Below are 14,221 nucleotides of genomic sequence, written 5' to 3'. Positions count from 1 at the left end.
AGTATTGTCAAAGCAAAATTTTGATGGGTGTTTGAAGAGGAGGGAACAATTTCCTTTCAAATTAATGCCTTTGTAATAGACAAATATATTCTAAAGAATTAATCATATCATATGATACAATATTAAATTTTGAAGAAAAAAAAAGGCTAAAGCAATGTATTACGGAATATTTTTTTTAAAATTTGTATTTATTCATTTCATAACATACAAAAAAAAAATTGAGACAAAGCCTCCGCAGAGGCCCTCTACTATTCCTCACTTGGGGTGCCAGGGGCCCCCTGGATTGGAAATTTGATATATGAACATTATTGATTACAGAATATGGTGGTTTGTATACCTAAAAGAAAAGCACATACACACAGTTTCACACAACGGAATAACTAAAGCACATCTATAAAAAAGTTTCTGTTGTACTTACCTCCCCTTGCTTTGACAGCACCGTGTAGGCGACTGTGACGATTAGTGAGAACCAATAGGCATGCAGGATCAAAAGAACCACAAGTACGCAATTTAAGAAGTAGCAACTGGGAAACGGCCCCACGATCTGCTTGCATTCAAAATAGGTAGACCACATGACCCTAGAAGAAAGCGTGCGGACAGATGGCATGGTTAATAGTAGCCGCAACTGAACAGAGGGTTGGTAACGGGTGATGAATGTTTGTAGTGTTATCTGTCAGGTGTCGGTGTGTGTCTGGATACATATAGGATGTTTATAGGTGTCTGACTACATAAAGGATGTTTGTGGGGATGTGTATGGATACATGAAGGATGTTTGTAGGGATGTGTATGGATACATGAAGGATGTTTGTAGGGATGTGTATGGATACATGAAGGATGTTTGTGTGGATGTGTATGGATACATGAAGGATGTTTGTGTGGATGTGTATGGATACATGAAGGATTTTTTTGGGTGTATGGATCCACGAAAGATGTTTGTGTGGATGTGTATGGATACATGAAGGATGTTTGTGTGGATGTGTATGGATACAAGAAGGATGTTTGTGTGGATGTGTATGGATACAAGAAGGATGTTTGTGGGGATGTGTATGGATACAAGATGGACGTTTGTGGGTATCTGGATACATCTGAATACCTGAAGGGTGTTTATAGATGTGTCTGGATACAATGAAGTATGTTTGTTTGTGTCGGGATACCTAAAGGATGTATGTAGTGTGTGATAAATGAAGGATGTTTGTGTGTGTTTGATGCATGAAAAATAATTGTATGTGTGTAATTTGTGAAGGATGTCTGTAATAATAATGTGTGATATGTGAAAAATGTTTGTGGAGGTGTTTGGTACATGAAGGATGTTTGTGTGTCTTGATACATGAAGGATGTATGTGTGTCTGGATACATGAAGGATGTATGTAGGTGTGTCTGGATACATGAAGGATGTTTGTGTGTCTGGATACATGTAGGATGTATGTAGGTGTGTCTGGATACATGAAGGATGTATGTAGGTGTGTCTGGATACATGAAGAATGTGTGTGTGTGTCTGGATACATGTAGGATGTATGCAAGTGTGTCTGGATACATGAAGGATGTATGTATGTCTGGATACATGAAGGATGTTTTTGGGTATCTGGATACATGAAGGATGTATGTAGGTGTGTCTGGATATATGAAGGATGTATGTAGTTGTGTAAAACATGAAGGATGTTTTAGGTGTGTAGTACATAATGGATGTTTGTGTGTGTTGTGTTGATACATGAAGGATGTGTGTAGGTGTGTCTGGATACACGAAAGGATGTATGTAGGTGTGTCTGGATACATGAAGGATGTTTGTGTGTCTGGATACATGTAGGATGCATGAGTGTCTGGATACATGTAGGATGTATGTAGGTGTGTCTGGATACATGAAGGATGTTTGTGTGTCTGGATACATGTAGGATGTATGTAGGTGTGTCTGGATACATGAAGGATGTATGTGTGTCTGGATACATGAAGGATGTTTGTGGGTATCTGGATACATGTAGGATGTATGTAGGTGTGTCTGGATATATGAAGGATGTTTGTAGGTGTGTAAAACATGAAGGATGTTTTAGGTGTGTAGTACATAATGGATGTTTGTGTGTGTTGATACATGAAGGATGTGTGTAGGTGTGTCTGGATACACGAAAGGATGTATGTAGGTGTGTCTGGATACATGAAGGATGCTTGTGTCTGGATACATGATACATGTATGTAGTTGTGTAAAACAAGATGTTTTAAGGTGTGTAATACATAAAAAATGTTTGTGTGTCTGGATACATGAAGGATGTATGTAGGTATGTGAAACACTTAGGGTGTTTTTAGGTGTGTGATACATAAAAGATGCTTATGTCTGGATACATGAAGGATGTATGTAGGTGTGTCTGGATACATGAAGGATGTTTGTATGTCTGGATACATGAAGGATGTATGTAGGTGTGTCTGGATACATGAAGGACAATTGTGTGTCTTGATACATAGAGGATGTTTTTTAAGTCGGGAAACATGATGATTGTGGATGGTGCATGAAGACAGTGTTACGGGCTTGCCTCTAACGTTTCTTCTTTTTAAAACAAATTTGAATGAAAACCTTATCTTCATTATGAATTTTTTGTATTTTTTGACTGCCATACATTTTATCTGTCCATGAGGACATTAAGATAACATCCCATGATTGTCTCTGCAAAGACACTGTTGTTGTGTTTAATTCAAAGATGGAAAATACTTCTTTTTTCTCGATGATGATGATGATGATGAAATAGTGACAATGATATCAACTACTTTATTTCTGTTTCTTTATAAAATGTTCCTAGATGACCATTTTGAAGACAAGTATAAGTTTTCCTTGATTTTTGGTCATAATAATTTTTTTCTTAAGAAATAGAAATTTGAAGGTCTGGCACAATGTCGCTTTAAACAATAAGTTAAAAACACACAACACATATAACAGAGCATATTACTTTGGAAATCACACAGATACACCAAATTTTAACCAGACATTAATACATATCTATATTTTTACTATAGATATGAGGTGTTAACCCCTCACTCCCCTCAAAAATAGTTTTACATGTCAAATTTTTTCAGCAACTAAAAACTGTCAATCTTTATTGTAGCAAACTCTGATGAAGAGGATATAAAGCTTTAAGATGTTCAAGGATTCAAGATATAATGGTTTAAATACAAAATGAAAAGTAGGTGGGACTTCCAATTTACTTCAACATACTCATGGTATTCAAGGTATTAAAGATATCAAAGTTTGACACACTGAAAGTTGGAGATATCAAAGTTTGAGTGTAATTTGATGATAAGGAAAATCAGTTTTTACTATCTGAGGTGACAAACTGTGAAGTACACATATTTTATAGTGATAGACACACAGCAAAAATATCTCCAATAAACAGACTCACAGTAAAAAAATACTCATTTATCTCATAGCAACACTAATTCTTATTCAAGTGCTGAACGCAGAAAAAATATATCACATATTTCATAGCTACACCCATTCTTATTCATTAGAAAAATATTTCACAGCTGCACTAATTCTTACTCAAGTGCTGCCTTGAGTAAACTCTGAGCAAAAAATTAATTTGCAATCCAGAGTGTGACATCATGAACAAAAACATCATGAAAAAAACTAATACATCTATAATACAAAACCTTCGCTGAAAGAAACTTTCAGTTATGTCAATTACTACTCCATTGTCACATCAGTTTATTTTTCAAGAACACTGAATCTGAAAACCACAAAAGATAAATCATAATAATTGATGGCAGAAACCCGAACTTCCTCTAGCTCCTTTTTCCCTGATACCAGAACTGTCAACCAATCTCTAATTAACTAGTACAGTCTCTTAAGTCAAGTCTATCCCTGGACTGTACACACCATGCCATTAATGTCATGCCTATACCACTACTGGTAGTCACCCTTAACCACGCAAGCAAATCATGCAGCATACATATACACATATATCTGTAAATATCCAGCTATTCTCATTCTATAAATATCATATACGGGAGTGCTTTCTTGTTATGTGAAGAAAAAAAAAATGTCTGCTCTAAACTCAATATTGATTTAAGTAAAAGAAAATCTAATATTTAAACATATATGTCTTTTAAACTGCAATATTTGGCGATACTTAATCATTCTAAGCTATGTGAACTGCGAATATGTTTCTAGCGTGTTTTTTCTTCAGGAGCTTGTTATGCTTGATGTGCAAGGCATGTCTGCTATAATCAAGGGTTCTCTAATTAGACAACTGTACACTATGTCTTTTGATTGCATATATACTGGGACTTCACTGTTTAAATTTATGATTTGCAGATGTGTTGGAAAGATTGATATAATACGAGTATGTAGAAAGCAAGTGGCAATAAAAAATGGAGGGAAAAAAATCGTCCACATTGCTGCCCCAATTACAATGATACAAACCCAATATACCATATACACAGGCAGCAAGCCCAAGATTTGAAACAAACACAGGATAAAAACTAACCCCTGTAACTCTTGACAAACAGCTATTCAGACCACCTTTTATATCAATATATTACAAATGCCAAAACTTTGGATATTACAGTCAATCATATTGCTTGCTAGGGTTGAAATTTTCAATTCATAGTGCCCCCTGTGCTTGTCTTAAATCTAGGACTGAAGACGTTAGTGGCAGCCTTTATCGAGGTCGGCATGCGGATAACTTAGGTGAGTTTTACCTTCGAACTGATTTGGAGCCACACGATACGGCCAATCATGTATGTCCAAATTAGATGCAAAATTTGTAGACTTATCAGTAGACCGTTATAGACAAAGTAGGCGGGGCCCCATCCCACGATTGGGTGGGCATAGAAAAGTGTGCTAACTACAATTCTGAAAAGAGGATACAAAACGCTCAAATTAGATCTGGATAGATAGGGTCCCATTCCAAAGCTATGTGAAAATAACACATCTTGGGTAAGCATCTATAACTTAAACAGGATCAAGACATGTAGTCCACTTGTCTCATATTAAATAGATGCAGTCTCCTCTGTTCGGTCACACATCTTACACAAGTTCTCATTTTCAAACATTCTACTTTCTCCTTTTCATTCAACTCATCATATTCTCTACTCCTGAGCAAGATCAAATAATCTAAAGATTAGAAATTGTTTCTTTTTGTGAAAGGAATCAGCTTTCATGTATGTAGTAATCAGGTAATTAATTATACATGACAGAATCAAGAGTTTCCAAATCAAGAATTTACAATTACTTAAGTATACATCTCTTACTCACAATGGACTGCCTTTCTCACGTAAGAAGAACAAATGAAGCATTTTAATACTGCAGTGTAAGAATGGCTATATAAAATCAGGAATTCACAAAATCTTAAATAGAGGGTATATTTTTCTTAAGCCCATCTCATTTTCTACAGCAAAGTGAAAAGATAAAGAACTTCAGTCTACTAGCTGATACATGCACTGGTTACCCAGCCAACAGTAAAAGCTGATCATTGGAATAAGCTCCTAGGTAGCTAGTGACAACGAGACCTGATCTGATACAGTTAAAGCAACATTCAGATGACAAAATGATAGGTAATAAAAAAAAAAACCTAGTAACAATAACAAAGCCAAAAACAAGGCACACTGTCATGCTGAACGACAAAAAGCTACAATCTTGGCCCACCTTATATACTGTAAATTCCTTATTTTATGGAAGTACTTAATTTTACAATTCCTCTGATTTGTATCAAATGGCAAGGATTAAAAATTGCAGACATCTATTTTTTTAATGATAATTTCATATAGTTCAAAACTGTCAGAAAAAAAACAAGATTTTAAAATTTGTGAGGGTTGTTTCTTGCGATTTCGTGCGGACATTAATTCTTTTCGCTTAAATAGGAATCTACAGTTGTGTACTACAGCCCTCCCTACACCTTTATAATACAACCCCTTCCCTATAGCAAACACCACACTACCACAGTTTACCTAGACAAAGCTATCTACAGGACTATATCTAATAAACAGCCTTATAATAGTGCTGGTTTCTGCAATGAACCCAACGGCTAGCAGTCCACCTAAAGATTGAACTCACGGTGACAGGTGATTGAGCTAAGCTGTATTGCGGATTTTTCTCTATATTCACAATAATGTAGGCTTAACCATGTTAACTTCACAATAAATCTTTAAGCTTACATTACACTATGGTTCTATACAGACAATCATTTACAAAGTAATCACAAATCATAATGAAGATAGTATTCAATGGCGAGTTTCAATAGGCTTCTCTAGTGGGCACTTTACATGCAATATTCAGATTATAAAAGCACATTCTATTGTTCATGTTGTGTGCTTAGTGCTTTGTCTAACATTCTATAATTTCCTGGGAATAGCAAATGAAGGCATATTATCTCTATTCAGTTTGGAATATAATCCCTCTTCCTATCTGCTAATTAAACTCTATCAAAGTTAGTGAACACTTCACTACTCAATCAGACACTGTCCATAAATATTACACAGCATGTTGATAGACTCTCAGATTCCTGCTGGGAAGGATACAGAAGATCATGGAGGAGGGATTCATTAACTCAACTATGAATGAAGACACTACTTGGGTTCTTTAGAAGGGGTACAGTCAATTGTGTAACATAGACCTACTGTATATGACATCATTTGTTCTATCCTATGTCCACCATACAGGTTATTAATTAGTGTGTCTGTAATTAGTGAAGGTTTTTTTTTAATAATTGATATCAACATTTTAATTCTTCAAATAACATAGACAACTAATACCATTCTCCCTTTCCCTTGATCCTCTGCTACAAAATATATCTCATTCTCACATACACAGTCTCTCTCTTCTCTCTGTCTCTCTTTCTCAAAGACAGGTTTTAGGTGCCAGATTTCAACAACTTACTACTGTAACAGAAATGTTGTGCTAATTCTTATACTATAGGGATCTATATAAAATCGCAACTTCTAAAAAACACACACAATTTCAGCTAACAATTTTCTACTTTTGTGGACTGCTCATATAAATGAATAATTATAGCTGGGTATTTTTCTGTACAATAAATAATAACTAAAGGTTAACATATAAAAGTAGAGACAATGAAGAGTACTAGCAATGTACTCCAAAACACAAATTAATTTTTGCTGCCTTTATACTCAATTTTCTTTCAGTAAGACATTTACTGGTATCTAGATAAAGTTGAAAATATGCTCATATCTAATAAAGGCCAAACAAAGAAATTGTGTGTGGTTCTGTAAAATATACTTTCTTAAAGACTGGTTGATATTAATGGTTCCAGTGTATGAGATTTAAGCAATATTATGTGCCAAAAAAGTTAATATTCAGTTTCTCAGGCAAAAAAAAACCGGAAGAAGGGCTTTTATTTTCATCATAAATTTGTTCTTCCTGGTTTTCCTCAATCAATTTTAAAAAGAAAATTATTCCCTTTACAATGAGTCAGTTATTGTATTTTGTGAGGTTTGGCTTTGAAGGTACCCACTGCCTGAGAAAATAAATAAATTTGGCTTTAGTGGATAATCTAAAACAACTGTTAATGTTACTTATTAGGCCTGTTTACCATCCTGAAACTTTTTGATTTAAGCCAATTCATCTTTAAAATATCGATCAAACACAAAATTAAAGAATCCATTGATGGTATAGGATCGAAGAGGAATTTAAAACTGATTTTTAACTCAGTATATTCATAGGAAATACAAACAGTACAGCATCTATTTGGAAGAGAAGTAAGGCAATTCAGCTTTCAAATGTCAAACACAAAATTATAGAATCTTCAGGGATAGACATTGAGGGCTATTTCATCAAAGAGAAAATTACTACTGATTCTAAACTTATTGCATGCGCGGATCTAGAGGGGGGGTCGGGGGGGTCCCGACCCCCCCTGGAAAATGAAAATTTATTAAATTTACATAGTAAAATTATCGCGAAAATATGCCTCGGACCCCCCCTGGCAAACACAATTATCCTTCGGACCCCCCCTGGAAAATTTTTCTGGATCCGCGCATGTTATTGTATTCATCAATGAAATTCAATACAAAATGTACAGTATCTCTTAGGAGGAATACTTTTACTTCTAAAGGTAAACCAAAGAGTCCGATTGAACATGAAAATCCAAATAAAGAAATGTAATAAACAAGTCAACAGGCCTGTGTTTTAATTGCCTGCAATTTTTTATTATCCTAAATATTTGAACACTTTGCTATGATATTAGATTTCATAGTCAGTGAGATGAGTCATAATGTCTTGTTTTAAAACAGATCTTCAACAGTTTGCCACCACCATATATTAAAAACTCAAAATAATCAAAATCTATTGATACAAGGGATATTACAATGCAGGTAGGCCACACTTCAGCTCTGAGTTCATACAACAAGAAATGCCTGAACTAGACTGAGTGACATTTAATGGATTGTTTGGCAAATAATGTTAATATGTACTCTCTATGGATACAATTGAACAAATACTGAGCAATCATGAAGAAAAGTATAACAATACGAAGAACCCCTTTCATTGATGAATTTTTCACAAGTATTTAATGTTCATGGATTTGCAGACTTCAATGCCTAACTCGAGAACATCTATAAAAATTAACTTCAGAATTTCTAGGATCACTTGTACAGTAGGAGGGGTCAATGTGCTTCAATCAATTACACCTACTGCCAATCTACCAAAGGCAGTTTCCTACCTATATCCCTACCCCGAATACAATGGTCTAAATGAGTCAAAAATTTGATAGGGCTGTATGTGGCCTACCCTGACAATTGATCCACAAAAACAAATAAATAAACATAGAACACAGCGACAGGGGAGCGACAGTGTGCCTTAGAGGAATTTTTGAATACTCTTCCTTTCCAAGTGCCAAAGTAAAATATAAGCTTTAAAGTATGAAATATATTATGGAAAAAAAAACTTCCTCAGACCAATTTTTTTTATAATTTGAAAGATTCAGATGAGATATCACAGGTGCGAGATGGCCGAGATAACAGAGATGTGAGATGCATTCATAATGTATTGGCCGGTGCATGGAATATGTAATTATCTAATCGTCTAGATCATGAACGTATGTATCGCTGCATATATATCATATGATCAGAAATGATGAAAATTCAATCATATCAAAAATGAACATTTATCATAAATTCTCTAATACCAGTTATATTTTAAACTTTATCTTTTAAACATAAAGCATTTTTTTTAAAAACATAATCATGATAATGCTTTCAAATATTGAAACAAGAAATACAGAAGACCGTAACGGGTACATACTTTGTGGGGTAGAGAACTAATCTAGTGATGAACCAAACAATTCCAAATATAGCAAACAGCACATCACACAGGCGCTGGGCTTTGATATACTTGGCCATCTTGGCAGCCTGGGGGAAGAAATCAAACAAACAAAAAGTTAGTACTGGAAACAACATTATTAATTATCAGGCTTATCATATATAAAATATTAATGCCCTTTTCTGAGGTTTTAACAAATACAATACAAACGCTTGGCCTCCATGTAGATAACTAACAACAAGGCACACTTGTAACCTTTTGAATGTTACTGTATGGTGGTTAGATTTTCATTTGTAAAAACTTTAAATGCAAATATAATGTGATGGAATCAAATCGAATATGGATTTGCACTGATCTGAGTAATGACAAGATTGACCTCCAAATACAACAGAATCTGTATTTCTACTAAAAAAATCACATCCCTGATAAAACAAAGATTTTCATTCATGGCACTATGAACTACAATAAGAATAGTCAATAATGTTGTTTGATGAGAACCATTGTTTATTGATGGAGTGATTACCTGATAATGGCAAAATGTAAGCATTGCTCCATCTAAACTTACAAAACAGCAGAATAAGCAAGGATGATATGTTAATTGATATTTGGAGCATTTTTAGGTGAGTTAACTTGAGTGACCATTTCTCTTACCTCTAACCAATAATCTACAGCATCATGTATACACAGTACTAAGGTCCCCACCCTCACAAAGTTGCCGCACCAAGAAAAGGTCAGCAGACATATCGTCGCGCAGTGGTGAGTGAACATCTCCCAGAAATCCTGAAAATTAAACCACCACACCATCACAGAATCAGCAGTCATCAAAATACACAGTGTATAACCATTACAAAAATCTTGTAATATATCAAATACTTTTAAAAAATTCAATAAATGAAAGAAATTTAAGCTAGAAACCAAATATTGAATAAGAAAAACTTGTTATTCTCCTATGCTAATCCAAACCTTGTTGATTAAAATTTAATATGTAACAAGAGCTTAATTTTTCCCTGTAAAGACCTGACAAGATTGCCCTCCCTTGATTGGAGTCTGACCTTTCTTTTGACGTCCATGAACTGTGAGAACATTAGTGACCAGTAGAAGGAGATCTCTATCATGTAATACCAGAATACTCCAGGTGATAAATCCTGTAATATATAACACATTAGTAAGAGATCTCTATCATGTTATACCAGAGTACTCCAGGTGATAAATCCTGTAAGTCATTACTTTTAAAATGCATGTAAAACTCCTGTAAATATCTTTTAAGTAAATTAAGTCAATAAATCAACACAATTAAACTTATATACTGTGGTTTCATCAATATTCGTTGAATACCAATATTCATGGAATTCATTGTTAAGTTGATCCACGAAATTTAATGTTCATTGAAGTGCAATATCTATTAACATTTTGTATTGATAGGGTCATTGGCCACGAATTTACATATCCTTGAAACTGTGATTTTCACTTTATCCACGAAAATTGATACCCTTGAATATTAATGAAACCACAGTATATTAAGCCAAAATATCATAAATCAATATCAGTGAGAATATATATATAACACACTAATCTGGAAACTAATGAATGAAAAAACTAGTGTGAAAAAAAAAATATGGACTGAGAGGGAAAATGGTAGCAAAACAGCTCCACTTACATGTTGTGGGTATCCTACCCAACACTGGATGGACTCTGCAAACCAAGGCTTCTGTAATAGAGAGGGCATAAAGATCTAGTGCTGTATAACACAATCATTTCTGTAAAAGATAGGGCATGAAGATCTATAGCGATGAATAAATGAAAGAACTTTATTTATTTTACAACAATTGATAAACAAGTTCCACAACTTATATTAATATCTTTTGTTGGCACAGATGTAAGTGCTAGGGGGTCATTGATGTAGGACCACCATTTCACAATAAAACAGGGTAAAATTTTATACAGTCAAACTTCATATTCTCAATCATCAATATTGTAAAAACCTGAGCATATCCATGTGAAATGATAGACCACTCTTTATCTAACATATTTTAACCTTGATGCATCTCTCTGACAACCTTCTTTTTTTTTTTTTGATTTTGATATATTTTTCAATTGTTGATTTATGCATAAAAAATATTGTTTACTTACATCCCATAAAACAGCTACACCATACACAAATATATTAAAATAGAAGAAAAAACGCCATCTGAAAAAATAAAAGATATAATGTCTTAATTTATGTTAATATAAACACAGCAAAGCATCTATATTATCTTTTGTAAATTAAAATTTGATGATTTTTAATACTTTTATTCTAAATCACAAAAGTCTGTTTTGTATCTTCAACATTGGTTCAAAACATATATGTATATAAGTATATGTGTATATGTATGCAAATACACATTTATTCAAGTTACATTCTTGGTAGCTTTTTTTTATTAACTTCAAATGATTCACACAAAATTGTTCACACATGCACAAATTCATTGATCACTTGTTTCTATATTCCTCATTCACTCCACTACAAGAGTATAAAACAACACACCTTTTTTCCCTAAACTGACCTTATGTGAACCTAGATATCAACCCAAGGTGAATAGGTGTTGGTCAAAGGCCATAGATACTTGTGTTTATGGTTGATAAAGTAGGATTAATATATCATATTTTGTACTGTATCTGTACACCTACAGGAAAAGAAGCCAAAGCAGTATTGTGACTCCTTCGCTTCAAATCCTGACCCCCATAGTACAGGTAGCTACTCCTCACCACAATTCTATTGTCTAGCCTTACACACAAAAGCCTCTGCCTCTATGAGCATGAGTCCCCCCCCCCTCCACCCCCCAAAGTTTTACAAATACAATGTAGCTAAGGCAACACTAATGAGCCCTTTATGAGCCCCCATCCTTATGGTACAGGTTGATGTAGCTAAGGCCCCTGACTTACATAGCCTCTGTGCCCCCCCCCCCCCCCCAAACCAATGTTATAGGTTGATGTAGTTAAAGCCCCACACTTTAAAGGCTTCTGTGAGTCCCCCTTCCCATGTTATAGGTATAATGTAGCTAAAGCCCATAACTTCCAAGGCTTCTGCAAGTACCCCTCCCCAATGCTACATGTATAATGTTTAGGGCCACAGACTTACGAGGCCTCTGTGAAGCGCTTCATCTGGCTGGGTCGCTCCTGGTTCCTCCGCATCCTGAACCATCGCTGTATTTCCCGCTCTGTCATGTCTGTCTGTTTCTCTAACCCCTACAGGAGAGCAGGCAACTCATGAGTCAATCAAGTAATGAAGAAGGCAACTCATGAGTCAATCAAGTAATAAAGAAGGCAACTCATGAGTCAATCAAGTAATGAAGAAGGCAACTCATGAGTCAGTCAAGTAATGAAGAAGGCAACTCATGAGTCAATCAAGAAATATAGATGGCAACTAACACACAATGAAATGCAATGTAAAAGTGCATGAAATATAACAAACCAGATATAATTTTTTACAAAGTACGTGATCCCATAAAAAAAATCATCACTAAAATAAATGGATAAAGGGTATATCCAGCTGTTACCCTGACCTTTATAATTACAGATGCCTGTTCACCCTGTATGTATATATACACACCTTAACTTTGTCCTCCGAGGGGAACTTCTTGACTCTTTATGAATTCTCCATTTTTTATTATGTTTGTGTACGTACCTTAACTGTGTCCTCTGAAGGGAACTTCTTGATTCTGTATGAATTCTCCAAGGCACTGATGGGTTGTACCGTCTTCGGTCTCCCATCTTTTATACCAAAATATAATCCTATTGGTTTAGCAATAAAGCTGCAATAAAGAAAAAACAATATATTAACGTATAAATCATTACAAGTTAGGTAACAACAACAATTAAACTTCAACTGTTTCTCAGATCTAGCACCACTGCATCAGGTGTCGCATTGATTAAACTATATGAAAATAGAGGCTGAGCTATCCCCCGTGCAAATCTTGTAAAACTAAAAACAAGTACCTGTATGTTGTATCATATTTTGATTTTATGGCCTGGGAAACTCCTGTTTGATCATATATTTAAAATATCAAATAAAATAGACAGATACATATTATGATCATTGTTAGAGATATTATATTGTTTGAAAAGTGACACTGAGTTTCACCGCTACACCCCAGCAGAGCTATTGGTGAATTCTTGACATTTTATCAATGTTTATTAGCCAAAAAGTTTATCCAAAATATTGACTGCAATGCAATATTCACACATATTTTATTTCATTATAGGAATCTCAGTACAATGTACGAATCAAATCTGGAGCACTTTCACACTTGTCTATTTGATGTTGTATGTGTCTTCCAGTCCTCAACTCTTTGGCTCTATTATAAACTAAACATGACCTTCAGATTTGATTAGAGCCATCTGTATATATGTTGTGTATTTTATGTTGTGCACAAATTCTTTGGATTAGCTTGTAAAACTAACTTCTCCACAAAATCTCAGAGTTAGGCATGTCTCTCCTATTTTGCAATGTTCAATGCTGGCATAAATCAATGGTCAAATTAAGTAGCCATTTCTGTTCAAGTTCATCAATTCGATGATCAGTTAATTTAATATCCTATATTATTGCCTGTGAGAAAATGCTGAGATTTCTGTTCAATTTCTATGATTATTTTGTGTTCATTCATGGTCGGTTAATTTCATATTCTATTTATAATGTATATTGTTACATTTCTGTGAAACCGGTCTAAGAAGCCGTCTAAGAACTACAAAAACAAATTCTCCAGAACAACCCACTCAAACAACTAAGCAGAATCACTGAACCACAGAGTACAAGTGGTTCATATCTACAGATTTCATCAATCCTCTCTATTTAACATGTTTATTAAGGTGCTAGAACAGCTATTAAATTTCCCAAAATGATAATTGTAATAATTTCTTCTTTCATTAAATATCTATAATTTATTTATTCATAAGATTGCTGAGTCATCTTCACATATGATTCCTCCA

General features: G+C 34.5%; 1 protein-coding gene across 5 annotated transcripts in view; it reads right to left on the bottom strand.

Moving 5' to 3' along the window:
* The window catches only part of LOC105332957 (ceramide synthase 6), a 30,854-nt gene that overhangs the window by 8,993 nt on the left and 7,640 nt on the right, over window positions 1-14,221 (bottom strand). For 3 of the 5 annotated variants that reach the window (XM_066072736.1, XM_066072739.1, XM_066072737.1), the window contains exons 2-9: window positions 12,921-13,047; window positions 12,375-12,481; window positions 11,384-11,441; window positions 10,911-10,961; window positions 10,306-10,398; window positions 9,905-10,033; window positions 9,236-9,342; window positions 419-578 (exon numbers count right to left, since the gene is read on the bottom strand). In XM_066072736.1, the coding sequence (XP_065928808.1) occupies window positions 419-578; window positions 9,236-9,342; window positions 9,905-10,033; window positions 10,306-10,398; window positions 10,911-10,961; window positions 11,384-11,441; window positions 12,375-12,481; window positions 12,921-13,047 (832 nt within the window). Of the gene's footprint in view, window positions 1-418; window positions 579-4,680; window positions 4,835-9,235; window positions 9,343-9,904; window positions 10,034-10,305; window positions 10,399-10,910; window positions 10,962-11,383; window positions 11,442-12,374; window positions 12,482-12,920; window positions 13,048-14,221 lie in introns of all 5 variants that reach the window. The other 2 variants (XM_066072738.1, XM_066072740.1) reach the window with 2 other exon arrangements.

The sequence above is a fragment of the Magallana gigas genome, chromosome 10 (genome assembly GCF_963853765.1).
Source record: "Magallana gigas chromosome 10, xbMagGiga1.1, whole genome shotgun sequence".
Classification (NCBI taxonomy): Eukaryota; Metazoa; Mollusca; class Bivalvia; order Ostreida; family Ostreidae; genus Magallana; species Magallana gigas.
Note: the sequence above shows the minus strand (reverse complement) of the source record. Positions and strands in the feature narration are given on the sequence as shown.